Source organism: Oncorhynchus gorbuscha, linkage group LG10, assembly GCF_021184085.1.
Source record: "Oncorhynchus gorbuscha isolate QuinsamMale2020 ecotype Even-year linkage group LG10, OgorEven_v1.0, whole genome shotgun sequence".
Taxonomy (NCBI): domain Eukaryota; kingdom Metazoa; phylum Chordata; class Actinopteri; order Salmoniformes; family Salmonidae; genus Oncorhynchus; species Oncorhynchus gorbuscha.
The window spans coordinates 65,264,230-65,280,387 of record NC_060182.1 but is presented as its reverse complement, the minus strand read 5'-3'; the positions used below and the strand labels follow the sequence as shown (position 1 = coordinate 65,280,387).

General features: G+C 46.2%; 1 protein-coding gene across 2 annotated transcripts in view; it reads right to left on the bottom strand.

Moving 5' to 3' along the window:
• The window catches only part of prkd3 (protein kinase D3), an 82,221-nt gene that overhangs the window by 15,732 nt on the left and 50,331 nt on the right, over positions 1-16,158 (bottom strand). For both annotated transcript variants that reach the window (XM_046366659.1, XM_046366660.1), the window contains exons 3-9: positions 15,343-15,481; positions 11,424-11,555; positions 8,547-8,710; positions 7,602-7,794; positions 7,389-7,466; positions 7,116-7,296; positions 4,921-5,122 (exon numbers count right to left, since the gene is read on the bottom strand). In XM_046366659.1, the coding sequence (XP_046222615.1) occupies positions 4,921-5,122; positions 7,116-7,296; positions 7,389-7,466; positions 7,602-7,794; positions 8,547-8,710; positions 11,424-11,555; positions 15,343-15,481 (1,089 nt within the window). The remainder of the gene's footprint in view (positions 1-4,920; positions 5,123-7,115; positions 7,297-7,388; positions 7,467-7,601; positions 7,795-8,546; positions 8,711-11,423; positions 11,556-15,342; positions 15,482-16,158) is intronic.

Genomic DNA, 16,158 nt, shown 5'->3' with positions numbered 1-16,158 from the left:
CTGGGAACTGGCTGCCTCTGGGTTAATTTCTGGCTCTGTGTTTCTGTCAGGACCCGGTTACGAACCCGGGTCTCCGGAGTGAGAAACAGTCACTAAACCAACTGAGCCACGAATAGTCAGCAGAACCCAGAAGATGAGGCAGACACAGCAGTACTTGAGACGGTGTATTTAATGAAGTAAAAAGTGAAGTTCTTCAGGAAAACATGTAACTCCACAACCTCAAAAGGAATTCCACAAGAACAAAGGCAATCCTCCAAGACAAAAAGGAAAATCCACAAGGTGGAAGGCACAGCACAAAAATCCTCAAAAGATACTCAAAAACAAACAAACAAGAACAAAAAACAGAACTCTACAAGAGAGTCCACCGGGATCAACAAGAGCTCACATGATTCTTCCGGTTCCGGTTGGAGCGAGTGGTCGCATCTGCACGTCGCTCCAACGGGTAGTATAACTTTTTCATCATATTTCATTATATCACAACGGTTTGATTTGTCTTATCTTAGCAATTTCTTCTCAGCTAGCTACATAGCCGTCTTTGTATCAAAGATAATTGCGTAATTATCGTATTTCGCCGTCCTAACGTAGTCTTCACTAGCCAGCTAGCTAACGTCCACTGATTAGCTGCACTGAGAAACTATTACTATTACACTCAACTGAACGACTTGATTAGTTTAGTGTTAGCTACCTACATAGCTGTCTTTGCTGTCTTCGTATCATCGTATCCAAGATAATTGTGTTGTTTAGGTTTAGAGTGTGTAGTCTTAGAGTGATTATCTTAACTTACCGAGGTTAGCTAGCCAGCTATTTGTCGTCCTTAACGTAGGTGACTCTGCTAGCTAGCCAACTCTGCTAGCTAGCCAACGCTAGCCAACGTCTTCTGTATAGAACTCAACTACCCGGTCGCATTCACAGGTTGTATCACTTTTTCACTTCATTTCATTACAGTACAACGGTTTGATTTGTTTGATCGTAGCTAGCTACTTAGCTAGCTACATAGCCGTCTTTGTATCAAAGATAATTGGGTAGTCTAGAGCGATTTTCTAGGTTCGCTAGCCATCTATTGTCGTTCTTTTAACGCAACGTAACGTAAACAACACTGCTAGCTAGCCTGCTAGCCCCCGAATAGCAACACTGCAGAAACTATTACACTCAACGGAACGACTTGATTAGTGTAGTGTCAACAACGCACCCACTGCCAGCTGGCCTACTTCAGCAGTACTGTATCATTTTAATCATTTTAGTCAATAAGATTCTTGCTACGTAGCTTAACTTTCTGAACATTCGAGACGTGTAGTCCACTTGTCATTCCAATCTCCTTTGCATTAGCGTAGCCTCTTCTGTAGCCTGTCAACTATGTGTCTGTTTATCCCTGTTCTCTCCTCTCTGCACAGACCATACAAACGCTCCACACCGCGTGGCCGCGCCACCCTACTCTGGTGGTCCCAGCGCGCACGACCCACGTGGAGTTCCAGGTCTCCGGTAGCCTCTGGAACTGCCAATCTGCGGTCAACAAGGCAGAGTTCATCTCAGCCTATGCCTCCCTCCAGTCCCTCGACTTCTTGGCACTGACGGAAACATGGATCACCACAGACAACACTGCTACTCCTACTGCTCTCTCTTCGTCCGCCCACGTGTTCTCGCACACCCCGAGAGCGTCTGGTCAGCGGGGTGGTGGCACCGGGATCCTCATCTCTCCCAAGTGGTCATTCTCTCTTTCTCCCCTTACCCATCTGTCTATCGCTTCCTTTGAATTCCATGCTGTCACAGTTACTAGCCCTTTCAAGCTTAACATCCTTATCATTTATCGCCCTCCAGGTTCCCTCGGAGAGTTCATCAATGAGCTTGATGCCTTGATAAGCTCCTTTCCTGAGGACGGCTCACCTCTCACAGTTCTGGGCGACTTTAACCTCCCCACGTCTACCTTTGACTCTTTCCTCTCTGCCTCCTTCTTTCCACTCCTCTCCTCTTTTGACCTCACCCTCTCACCTTCCCCCTACTCACAAGGCAGGCAATACGCTCGACCTCATCTTTACTAGATGCTGTTCTTCCACTAACCTCACTGCAACTCCCTCCAAGTCTCCGACCACTGCCTTGTATCCTTTTCCTCCCTCTCGCTCTCATCCAACACCTCCCACACTGCCCCTACTCGGATGGTATCGCGCCGTCCCAACCTTCGCTCTCTCTCCCCCGCTACTCTCTCCTCTTCCATCCTATCATCTCTTCCCTCCGCTCAAACCTTCTCCCACCTATCTCCTGATTCTGCCTCCTCAACCCTCCTCTCCTCCCTCTCTGCATCCCTTGACTCTCTATGTCCCCTATCCTCCAGGCCGGCTCGGTCCTCCCCTCCCGCTCCGTGGCTCGATGACTCATTGCGAGCTCACAGAACAGGGCTCCGGGCAGCCGAGCGGAAATGGAGGAAAACTTCGCCTCCCTGCGGACCTGGCATCCTTTCACTCCCTCCTCTCTACATTTTCCTCCTCTGTCTCTGCTGCTAAAGCCACTTTCTACCACGCTAAATTCCAAGCATCTGCCTCTAACCCTAGGAAGCTCTTTGCCACCTTCTCCTCCCTCCTGAATCCTCCGCCCCCTCCCCCCTCCTCCTCTCTGCAGATGACTTCGTCAACCATTTTGAAAAGAAGGTCGACGACATCCGATCCTCGTTTGCTAAGTCAAACGACACCGCTGGTTCTGCTCACACTGCCCTACCCTGTGCTCTGACCTCTTTCTCCCCTCTCTCAGATGAAATCTCGCGTCTTGTGACGGCCGGCCGCCCAACAACCTGCCCGCTTGACCCTATCCCCTCCTCTCTTCTCCAGACCATTTCCGGAGACCTTCTCCCTTACCTCACCTCGCTCATCAACTCATCCCTGACCGTTGGCTACGTCCCTTCCGTCTTCAAGAGAGCGAGAGTTGCACCCCTTCTGAAAAAACCTACACTCGATCCCTCCGATGTCAACAATTACAGACCAGTATCCCTTCTTTCTTTTCTCTCCAAAACTCTTGAACGTGCCGTCCTTGGCCAGCTCTCCCGCTATCTCTCTCTGAATGACCTTCTTGATCCAAATCAGTCAGGTTTCAAGACTAGTCATTCAACTGAGACTGCTCTCCTCTGTATCACGGAGGCGCTCCGCACTGCTAAAGCTAACTCTCTCTCCTCTGCTCTCATCCTTCTAGATCTATCGGCTGCCTTCGATACTGTGAACCATCAGATCCTCCTCTCCACCCTCTCCGAGTTGGGCATCTCCGGCGCGGCCCACGCTTGGATTGCGTCCTACCTGACAGGTCGCTCCTACCAGGTGGCGTGGCGAGAATCTGTCTCCTCACCACGCGCTCTCACCACTGGTGTCCCCCAGGGCTCTGTTCTTGGCCCTCTTCTATTCTCGCTATACACCAAGTCACTTGGCTCTGTCATAACCTCACATGGTCTCTCTTATCATTGCTATGCAGACGACACACAACTAATCTTCTCCTTTCCCCCTTCTGATGACCAGGTGGCGAATCGCATCTCTGCATGTCTGGCAGACATATCAGTGTGGATGACGGATCACCACCTCAAGCTGAACCTCGGCAAGACGGAGCTGCTCTTCCTCCCGGGGAAGGACTGCCCGTTCCATGATCTCGCCATCACGGTCGACAACTCCATTGTGTCCTCCTCCCAGAGCGCCAAGAACCTTGGCGTGATCCTGGACAACACCCTGTCGTTCTCAACTAACATCAAGGCGGTGGCCCGTTCCTGTAGGTTCATGCTCTACAACATCCGCAGAGTACGACCCTGCCTCACACAGGAAGCGGCGCAGGTCCTAATCCAGGCACTTGTCATCTCCCGTCTGGATTACTGCAACTCGCTGTTGGCTGGGCTCCCTGCCTGTGCCATTAAACCCCTTCAACTCATCCAGAACGCCGCAGCCCGTCTGGTGTTCAACCTTCCCAAGTTCTCTCACGTCACCCCGCTCCTCCGTTCTCTCCACTGGCTTCCAGTTGAAGCTCGCATCCGCTACAAGACCATGGTGCTTGCCTACGGAGCTGTGAGGGGAACGGCACCTCAGTACCTCCAGGCTCTGATCAGGCCCTACACCCAAACAAGGGCACTGCGTTCATCTACCTCTGGCCTGCTCGCCTCCCTACCACTGAGGAAGTACAGCTCCCGCTCAGCCCAGTCAAAACTGTTCGCTGCCCTGGCCCCCCCAATGGTGGAACAAACTCCCTCACGACGCCAGGACAGCGGAGTCAATCACCACCTTCCGGAGACACCTGAAACCCCACCTCTTTAAGGAATACCTAGGATAGGTTAAGTAATCCCTCTCACCCCACCCCCCCTAAGTTTTAGATGCACTATTGTTAAGTGACTGTCCCACTGGATGTCATAAGGTGAATGCACCAATTTGTAAGTCGCTCTGGATAAGAGCGTCTGCTAAATGACTTAAATGTAAATGTAAATGTACTAGGGCTGGGTGCTAACATACAAACACAGAGAAAAGAACTGAGTAAAACAAAGGGTTTAAATACAATCAGGGGAAACGAGGCACAGGTGCAAATAATAATGGGGATCAAGGGAAAACAAAAGGTCAAAAGGCACAATGGGGGCATCTAGTGACCAAAAAACGGAACAACCCTGGCCAAATCCTGACAGCCTCCTCTTCACGCAAATCACGGGGATCCGGGCCTGTTCGCGAGAAAGCAGCATATCGTTCGTGTCGGCCTCGTCAGACTCGTTAATGAACAAAAAGGATTATGCCAGTCCATGGTGAATAATCGCAGTCCTGATGTCCAGAAGTTATTCTCGGTCATAAGAGATGGTAGCGACAACTACTAACAAAAAAAGTATGTTACAAACAATACAAATCAGCAAACGAAAAACAGAATCGGTTGGGGGCACGTAAAATGCCTGCCTTCTTCTCCGGCACCATCTTACTCTCTCACCTTATAAAACTTGGCTCCAGTGTCGTTCTGGAACAGGCTGAGGCTCTTGGTGTCCAGTCTCCAGTAGTGTCTCTTCCTCAGGTTGTCTCTGCTGGTGTAGTGGACCATCCAGCCCTCCCTCACCATGGTGGAGCTCCTCCTCTTGGTCTGTTTGATGGACTGGACCACCCGCATCAGAGGGATGTTACTGCTGGTGGATGGGCTGGACACACACACACACACACACACACAGCTATTTTTATTAAAACATTTGTCACAAAGTACTTAGCAGCAACCTGGACCTGAGCAAAAATGGAAAGGAAGCAAGGAAGAAGTTAGATAGATACAGTTGAAGTCGGAAGTTTACATACACCGTAGCCAAATACATTTAAACTCAGTTTTCACAAATCCTGACATTGAATACAAGTAAAAATTCCTTGTCTTAGGTCAGTTAGGATCACCACTTTATTTTAAGTGTGTGAAATGTCAAAATAATACAAGAGAGAATGATTTATTTAAGCTTTTATTTATTTCATCACATTCCCAGTGGGTCAGAAGTTTACATACACTCAATTGGTATTTGGTAGCATGGGCTTTAAATTGTTTAACGAGGGTAAAACGTTTCGGGTAGCCTTTCACAAGCTTCCCACAATAAGTTGGGTGAATTTTGGCCCATTCCTCCTGACAGAGCTGGTGAAACTGAGTCAGGTTTGTAGGCCTTGCTCACACACGCTTTTACAGTTCTGCCCACAAATTTTCTATGGGATTGAGGTCAGGGCCTTGTGATGGTCACTCCAATACCTTGATTTTGTTGTCCTTAAGCCATTTTGCAAGTATGCTTGGGGTCATTGTCCATTTGGAAGACCCATTTGCAACCAAGCTTTAACTTCCTGATTGATGTCTTGAGATGTTGCTTCAATATATCCACATAATTGTCCTCCCTCATGATGCCATTTATTTTGTGAAGTGCACCAGTCCCTCCTGCAGAAAAGCACCCCCACAACATGACGCTGCCACCCCTGTGCTTCACGGTTGGGATAGTGTTCTTTGGCTTGCAAGCCTCCCCCTTTTTCCTCCGAACATAACAATGGTCATTTTGGCCAAACAGTTCTATTTTTGTTTCATCAGACTAGAGGACATTCTCCAAAAAGTACGATCTTTGTCCCCATGTGCAGTTGCAAACTGTAGTCTTGCTTTTTTATGCCGGTTTTGGAGCAGTGGCTTCTTCCTTGCTGAGCGGCCTTTCAGGTTATGTCAATATAGGACTCGTTTTACTGTGGATATAGATATTTTTTTACTGTGGATATAGATACTTTTGTACACGTTTCCTCCAGCATCTTCACAAGGTCCTTTGCTGTTGTTCTGGGATTGATTTGCATTTTTCTCACCAAATTACGTTCATCTCTAGGAGACAGAGCGCATCTCCTTCCTGAGCGGTATGATGGCTGCGTGGTCCCATGGTGTTTATACTTGCCTACTACTGTTTGTACAGATGAACGTGGTACCTTCAGGCGTTTGGAAATTGCTCCCAAGGATGAACCAGACTTGTGGAGGTCTGCATTTTTTTTCTGAGGTCTTGGCTGATTTCTTTTGATTTTCCCATGATGTCAAGTAAAAGAGGCACTGAGTTTGAAGGTAGGCCTTGAAATACATCTCCAATTGACTCAAGTTTAAATTTTTAAATTGTATTTTACCTTTATTTAACTAGGCAAGTCAGTTAAGAACAAATTCTTATTTTCAATGACAGCCTAGGAACAGTGGGTTAACTGCCTTGTTCAGGGGCTGAACGGCAGATTTTTACCTTGTCAGCTCGGTGATTCAGTTAATAGTCCAACGCTCTAACCGCTAGGCTACCTGCCGCCTGTCAATTAGCCTATCAGAAGCTTCTAAAGCCATGACATCATTTTCTGGAATTTTCCAAGCTGTTTAAAGGCACAGTCAACTTAGTGTATGTAAACTTCTGACCCACTGGAATTGTGATACAGTGAATTATAAGTGAAATGATCTGTCTGTAAACAATTGTTTGGAAAAATTACTTGTGTCATGCACAAAGTGTCATGCACCTAACCGACTAGCCAAAACTATAGATAGTTAATAAGAAATTTGGGGAGTGGTTAAAAACCGTGTTTTAATGACTCCAACCTAAGTGTATGTAAATGTCCAACTTCAACTGTCTTTGTGTACACAACTATTACTCTATAAGTTAACGTAAATACCTGATGGTCTTGATGGGCTCCTCGTCCTTCTCGCGGTCCAGGAAAGGAGAGTCTATGTAGAACATCTTGTGTTCTGGGGTTGAAGGTTCCTCAGAGTCATCCAGTAGTCCTCTGGTGCTCTCCACATCACTACTATCCACCTCCATGGTACTGTCAGAGTCAGGCCCTGGGCTGGCAGGCTCTGTGGACACACACAACGACAGATGTGCTACTCAGCTACTGTATGACTCATGACATGGGCATGATATCAATGTGAAATAAAACAGAAACTACCTCCATTGAAGGAAACCTCGCCCAAGCAGTCTCTTGGTACCTTTGATGCACACCGCTTATGGCAATTGAATTTACAATCTGAAAAGAAAGTACAGAAAACATTGATTTAATAGCACAATCTGGAGCTCTAGCGACAGTAAGGTCAAGCAGTCAAGGCAGATAATGACTGAGGGGTATACAGAGAAACAGAGACAAAGGAAGGTAGGATATCACCTTTGCACTGCATGCCCTGGCGGAACAGGCCCTTGAGCAGACGTTTGCAGTACTGACAAATGGTTGGCCGGGTGTAGGTGTGGATGGCGAAGGTGTGAGGCACCTTGACTCGTCCCAGCACCATCTTCTCCATCCAGATGGGCCGGCCACTCCACGACAGGATCCTCTTCCCTGCCTCCTGGTGGGAGCGCTGCTGCAGGGGACAGAGGGAAGGAGAGGAGGAGGTGGAAGGAAGGAAGGAAGAAAGAAAGGAGAGAGGGAAGGAGGGGCAGATGGAACAAGTATGTGAACCAAGGTTAAGGGGAAGTGAGGAAGGAAGGACATAGCAAAAGAGGGAAGGAGGGGAGGGATGGCGTGTCCGTTCAATGAGCGAGACAGCAACACAGTACAAAATACACAAACATGGGCTAGAATTAACAAGTGTTTCATTTCATTAGTCTAACTGAATTTGCATTGACCTTTCATAAGCACTGGTCAACCATTGAGAATATTCCATCCAGCTAGCCTCCATCCAGCTAGCCTCATACAAACAAGTTTCATAATCCTATCTTATTAAATTCAATTTGCTGTCGTGTTTCACAATAAGATATTTCAAGAGATTTGGCAGACAAACTTAGACAATTACACCTGGTAGTTGATGTTTTGCCAACTGACAAATGTGTCTCAATCAGAATAACAGTTAGATTACAATCACATTGAACATATAAGAAAGTAATTAGAACTGGTTAGTAACTGTGCTGTAGATTAAAACCCTACAGTACATTCATAAGGGACGTTGAGGTACACAATTTTCACTTTGTAAGCAATAAACTGTGCAAGGGTGTAACTTTATAAGGAAATGCATTTACATAGACCCTTTGACTGGGTCTCAAAGCTCTTTACATTGTACAGAATGTATCTTTACCACAGGACATCTCTCTCCACCAATGGAAGCGTAGGTCTTACCTCCTCCAGGACGACCACAGCATGTTCTGTGGGACCAGGGAGGGGCCGGGGGACTGAGAGCGAGGGGCCCGGCGGGGACACGTTGGACAGACGTCTCTTCCTCACCCCACTGCAGTTGTTGGGGATCTTGAAGACACAGCGCTTGTGGTAGTTCAGCCCACAACCTGGAAGTACACAGGACACAGGGGTCACTGATTACACATGAAGAATAACACACATCCTGTACAGTACATGCTACACGCAACAAACACAAACAGACTGTTGCTTTGGATGTCGGCATTGGGGCTTGATAAACTCAGCCATGCAACACTTCATAGCCATATACATGTCTTGAGATATTTGTGAAGACATATTGAGACACGTCCTGCTGTTCCCACATGCTTCAAGAGGGCCACCATTGTTCCTGTTCCCAAGAGAGCTAAGGTAACTGAGCTAAACGACTCACTTCCGTCATCATGAAGTGCTTTGAGAGACTAGTCAAGGACCATATCACCTCCACCCTACCGGACACCCTAGACCCACTCCAATTTGCTTACCGCCCCAATAGGCCCACAGACGACGCAATCGCAACCACACTCTACACTGCCCTAACGCATCTGGACAAGAGGAATACCTATGTGAGAATGCTGTTCATCGACTACAGCTCAGCATTTAACACCACAGTACCCTCCAAACTCCTCATCAAGCTCGTGACCCTGGATCTCGACCCCGCCCTGTGCAACTGGGTACTGGACTTCTTGACGGGCCGCCCCCAGGTGGTGAGGGTAGGTAACAACATCTCCACCCCGCTGATCCTCAACACTGGGGCCCCACAAGGGTGTGTTCTGAGCCCTCCTGTACTCCCTGTTCACCCACGACTGTGTGGCCATGCACGCCTCCAACTCAATCATCAAGTTTGCAGACGACACTACAGTGGTAGGCTTGATTACCAACAACAACGAGACAGCCTACAGGGAGAAGGTGAGGGCCCTCGGAGTGTGGTGTCAGGAAAATAACCTCACACTCAACGTCAACAAAACAAAGGAGATGATCGTGGACTTCAGGAAACATCAAAGGGAGCACCCCCCTATCCACATCAACGGGACAGTAGTGGAGAGGGTAGAACGTTTTAAGTTCCTCGGCGTACACATCATGGACAAACTAAATTGGTCCACCCACACAGACAGCGTGGTGAAGAAGGCGCAGCAGCGCCTATTCAACCTCAGGAGGTTGAAGAAATTCTGCTTGTCACCAAAAGCACTCACAAACTTTTACAGATGCACAATCGAGAGCCTCCTGTTGGGCTGGTACGGCAACTGCTCCGCCTACAACCATAAGGCTCTCCAGAGGGTAGTGAGGTCTGCACAACACATCACCAGGGGAAAACTACCTGCCCTCCAGGACACCTACACCCGATGTCACAGGAAGGCCATAAAGATCATCAAGGACAACAACCACCCGAGCCACTGCCGGTTCACCCAGCTATCATCCAGAAGGCGAGGTCAGTACAGGTGCATCAAAGCAGGGAGCGAGAGACTGAAAAACAGCTTCTATCTCAAGGCCATCAGACTGTTAAACAGCCACCACTAACATTGAGTGGCTGCTGCCATACATGTAATACATGTATCACTAGCCACTTTAAACAATGTCACTTAATATAATGTTTACATACCCTACATTACTCATCTCATATGTATATACTGTACCCGATACCATCTACTGCATCTTGCCTATGCCGTTCTGTACCATCACTCATTCATATATCTTTATGTACATATTCTTCATCCCTTTACACTTGTTGGGTTAGATTACTCGTTGGTTATTACTGCATTGTCGGAACTGGAAGCACAAGCATTTCGCTACACTCGCATTAACATCTGCTAACCATGTGTATGTGACAAATCAAATTTGATTTGATTTGGAATAATCTGTCTCAAGAAGGAAAATCAGTACGTTAGTACAGTAGGGAAGCATCAATTTGATTATCCCCACCATTCTCTTACATGTCCACAAGAGGGCTCTACATGCAGTCAATGGATCACATTCTTCCTCGGATAAAGCTTTAAAGGATTTTTAGTGGCATGAAAATAGCAGGGAATAAAATTGATCTGATCCACTGATAACAAACTACATGCAATTCTACATTCCACATTTCCACATTTCAATGTAATTTAACTAGCTATAACAGTCCAATTCTTTCCTCCAATCTGAGTGTCTGTTGCATTCCTGTCCTGACTGGCCCTGGGAAAGGTTGTGCTATACTGATGGACAGGCTGGATCCATCTGAGAGGGTAGAGCAGCACTAAGGAGCCTTTGAAGGCTGAGTCCAACGCTTGGCATCAGTACACTGGGCTCCATTCAAAGAGGCCGGCTCTTCAAAGGCCTGCTTTAGTAATGGGGGGAAGTCACACACTCCACTGAGGCTTCCTGCTGCACGGCCCTACCAGCCTTAATGTACCCCTCAGACTGGACCAAGAGAAGGGCCTGTTTGATTTGTGTGTGCGTGAGTGTATGAGTCAGGTAAAAATTTGACACCTTGGGATTAGGTTCACATTTCCCCCCAGCTTTCATGTGAAAGACAGCTTGTGTGAGTGTGTGCCACAGGCGGCTGGTGGCACCTTAATTAGGGAGGATGAGCTCATAGTAATGGATGGAACGGAATCAATGGAATGGTATCAAAGACATCAAACACATGGTTTCCATGTGTCTGGAAACCATTCCATTCACTCCATTCCAGCCATTATTGTAAGCCGTCCTCCCCTCAGCAGTCTCCTGTGTGTGTGTGTGTGTGTGTGTGTGTGTGTGTGTGTGTGTGTGTGTGTGTGTGTGTGTGTGTGTGTGTGTGTGTGTGTGTGTGTGTGTGTGTGTGTGTGTGTGTGTGTGTGTGTGTGTGTTTACCTTCACATTTGAGCCCCTGGCGGACGAGGCCCCACAGCATCTCCCCACAGTAGTCACAGAAGGTGGGCGCTTTGTAGGAGTGGACATATAGAGCATGAGGCCGGATCTGGAAGTCCCCTACTGTGGCTAAAGCTGCAATCCAGAGACAACTTAAAACAAAAACATGGCAAACAAAACTAAAGGAAAGCAAATAAACTTCAAACACAGGAACCAAAGAACGAAAATGACAAAAAGAAGAAAAGGAATTAAATGAATATGTTTAGTGTACACTGTAATGCAAAGGAATGTGATGCTGTTTTGTCATCCGTTAATAGTCAGATGATCTGGTATGTCTGTGCGCATAGAACTAGCTAGAACTCAGATCCAGGGAACAAACTGTTCACATGGTGGAGTCAACGCATCCGTATCTGACAGTCTGACCTGGGAAGTACCCTATAAACTCATATGGGAGGCACTCAGGAACAGCGGGAGACGCCAGAGGGAAAATATGTTCTGTTCCGAGGTCATGGTTTTTCTCACTAGGGCCAGTGCTATACCATCCCATGAACAACACAGTGCTACAACAGCCTCCTTACAGTAGGGGTCAGTACAGCAGAAATGAGGTTGTCTCACCGTTATCTGTTTCAGAGTGATCTGGCATTACAGAGCACACTAAAGACCAGACAGACAGACATTCAACAGAACAGGATCACATAATGATAATGGGTTATTGAGATGAGTTCATAGTATGGTTGAGTTCATAGCTGTTGTGGTTTGTGTTAGAGGGACTTTATGAGGTCATTCTTGGAAGGGACAGTTATTCACATCTTGGATGAGTCACTCCTGTGAACTAAGAGATAGATATTTGCTACCAAAACTGTGCAATTGCATCCCCTAAGGGCCAGAACTGGCAGTGAGAAGTAGCAGATCAGGTCCAAATCAATATAATCTATACAGAGAAGTCTCTTTGTCACAATTATTTTGCAGTCATTTATGCTTTTGTGGTGTTACCACTGACCAACAAGGGAATCTTTTATACCAGAATTTAGGTGAAAAACCCTGTGTGATGTCACTAACTATTTGTGTGGGGTTTTGTGTTTCAGTGAGTTCATGGGTGTTTTTTTCAGGTTCAGTTCTCTAATAAGATCAAGATGAAATCCCAGCATCCCATGCAAGCTGCACCAGGGGCATTCTCTGTAGCTGTTGCCATGACGAGATACATATGGACACACACCAACTCCATATGAATAATATATATTTCATTAACTTTATCAGTGGAGGCTCCTCAGAGGAGGAAAAGGAGGACCATGCGCCTCAGTTAATTTCATAAAAATAAACATTTTACAACATTAAAAAAGTTATCCTTTTTAGATAAAACTATACTAAATATATTCAAGTTACCAAATAATTGATTAAAACACTGTTTTGAAATAAAGGTCTATAGTAGCCTCAACAGCACTCTGTAGGGTAGCACCATGGTGTAGCTGGAGGACAGCTAGCTTCCGTCCTCCTCTTTGTACATTGACTTCAATACAAAACCTAGGAGGCTCTTGGTTTTCACCCCCTTCCATAGACTTACACAGTAATTATGATAACTTCTGGAGGACGTCTCCCGGGTGGCACAGCGGTCTAAGGCACTGCATCTCAGTGCTAGAGGAGTCACTACAGACCCTGGTTCGATGCCAGGCTATATCACAACCGGCAGTGATTGGGAGTCCCATAAGGCAGCGCACAATTAGCCCAGCGTTGTCTGGGTTTGGCCCGGGTAGGCCTTCATTGTAAATAAGAATATGTTCTTAACTGACTTGTCTAGTTCAATAAAAGTTAAATAAATAAAAACTTATTTATTGCAGCATAAACTGTTGTCCACCCAATCAAAGGATCAGAGAATGTATCTAGTCCCGAAAACATAAGCTACAGCTAGCTAGCACTGCAGTGCATAAAATGTGTTGAGTAGTTGACTCAAAGAGAGAGAAAGACAATAGTTTAACAGTTTTGAACAAATGAATTTCTTCAAAAATAAAGGAGAAGCAGGAGAAAGAGTGTCATTTTTTTCACTTTCAGTTTCACTTACATAGCTAGCAAATGCAGCTGACTTGTTTAGTTATTCAATCACCGGGCTCAAACAGAGGAATGCTATGCTAGCTGGCTGGCTATGACTATCCAACACAACACTGGAACTCTTCCAAGTCAAGGTTAGCTTTTGGTTTGATTCATTTATTGCCCCTGGGGACCGCCGGTGTAACTGCTTACTGACTATACACTATAACGTTACTACATGACTGTAGCAGGTTAACTAACACATTAGTTCTATTATCTATGTTGACTAGAATGTTACTTTAGCTAATATGGTTAAACATTTTGATATACTGTATATATTTCTTTATCTGGCCACGGACCCCCTGCACACCACACTTTGAGATCCCCTGAGCTAAGGTATGAGACATCTGAAACAAAAAATGTCTTTGGAGAACCAGATTTTGGGTTAAACTTCAAAGCGGAGAAAGAACTTTTAAAAAATCACATGCCATCACACTGTTCATAGCTCCCTGGCACAAACACATGAAAGAAGGTATTCATGGGCTTTTCAAACACATCAAGGAAAATTAACGGCCTCAATTTTATGAAATGGAGTTTGAGATATTTTGCATCAATCCCCACAGAAGATTGAGCCAATAAAGAGTTTTTCACAAGCAGCAGGCCTGAAATCAATGTGATGTCTGTTTGTTTTCATTTTTGACTAATCAGGCTTCACAAGTGTCCATCAGACATAATTCAAAAGGTTATTGTTTGTAGCATTCTTCACAGGCTAAAAGATCTATAAAATAAATAGAATTTTCACATGCGTATACATCCATTTTGTATGTTATATCCTGTAAAAATAGGAGGGAAACTGAGTGGGAAACAAACAGTGAGTGGGATTCTTGGAGCAAACAGCCCTCTCTCCATGTCCAACCCCCTGGTTAGGGATGACCTGTCCACTCTTTTCAGAGCCGCCCTGCACAGCCCAGCCTGTTTATACTCAGTTGGTCCACTACAATCACTTACTGCAGAGAAAACAAGCCAGGCCCTTTGAGTCCAGCGCCAAGAGAAATCAGCTCTGGCCTCTAACAGTGAGGGAGGTTTTAGACCAAACCACTGAGCTGTTTGTCTCTCTCAGTCACATAACTGAACAACAGGTCTCAAAGAATTCACCGGAATGAATGGTGTGTTTAAAGTATTCATTTAAATGAGAAGCAACTAAGGGAACGATAAATAGTATAATTAGAAAATTCCTGTTTTCAGTCTGCCAGACTAGAACAGCAACACATTTTTGAGATTGTATTGCACCAGTTTGACACACGTCGATCTCCTCAGCAGATGTAGGCCAACTACAAGGCTAAGACAAAGTAGCAGTGTCGTTGTAGAGCTTGCGGATGTGGAATTACTCTGACCTCACACAGTCATCCAGGTGCGGCACTGAGGCTGTCACCTGTCAACCGTCTGAACCCAGAGGGAAAGAGACAGAGGAAACCAGTGGTCTCATGAATAGACTCGCCTGGGGCTCACTGATATACACCAGCAGATCAGATCGATCCGGGACCAGAGTTATATTATGTCTGGATCCATGCAGACAATGCTTCTAGTTCTACACCGGGGAGAGAGGGATGTCCAGTCCAGGTGCTTCCCAATAGAGACGGATGGAACAGAATCCTTTTACAAGACAGTGTTTGTTACACTTAATAGTCAGCAGGAAACTGAAATCACGTGTGACAGGAAAAGAGAGGGGAAACTAGCCACCTGTGTCTCTGGAGGTGCGCTTTAGATAGGAGTGAAACAGTACTGTACGGCACACAGATTTGATTTAGAGAAGCCTCACTGAATTAGTACAGATAGCCTACAGAACAAGTGAAAAAGTGAATAAAACCCTTAGAGCTGAACTCAGATCAGTACTACTCACCAGAGAGCACCACCTCTATCAGATCTCCCTCGTGGATATCCTCTGCTGACGTCAGCCTCTGGAGGATGTTCTCAGAGTTCAAGTCATGGCGGAAGAGCAGGATTTTGTCATACATGCCAAAGAAGCCACACTCTGGGAACTGGGGAGGAAGAAGAATAGTTGTGAGTATCCACTATGTGCAGAAGACATTGGGTGGGAACACTCCTAATTTACAACTCAACCAACAGTATACACACAATAACTCATATACACTTTTTGATATTGGCATCAGCTGATTGAGGCCCTGTCACCATATTCATTCAACAGTTGTTTGCTCTTCTTTTTCCCACTCATTTGGTTTGGTGACATTTATGATTATGTTCAGTGCGGTTTGTCATATTTCCTAGACAAGCGCTACTAATTTGTGGTGGGCCCCCATCTGATGAGGAGGAGTTTATATTGTATAGAGCTTCTCTGATTCATGGAGTAATGGCTGCCTTCATTCAGTCATCATAGCCAGAGCCAGCAGGCCAGTGGTGTAGGAACAGAACGGAGGCAAAGTCACAGTGGATGTGTGTGGAATGAACATCAGGCTCAATATCACCGCAGAGAGAGAGAGCGAGAGAGAGAGAGAGTGTGCCTGAAACACAGCTGTTTAATTCACCCTAGCCACAACGAGTCACACACACACTCCTGCTCCCGTTAACTACTTCCTGTGGCTCACGTCAGCAGTCAACGTGGAGGATGGAAGAAAATCCACTGGCTCCGGAAAAGAGCTCACATTCAAACACCTTTATTCCCCTGAAACACTGCAACAGTGGACTGCACTGAAAACAG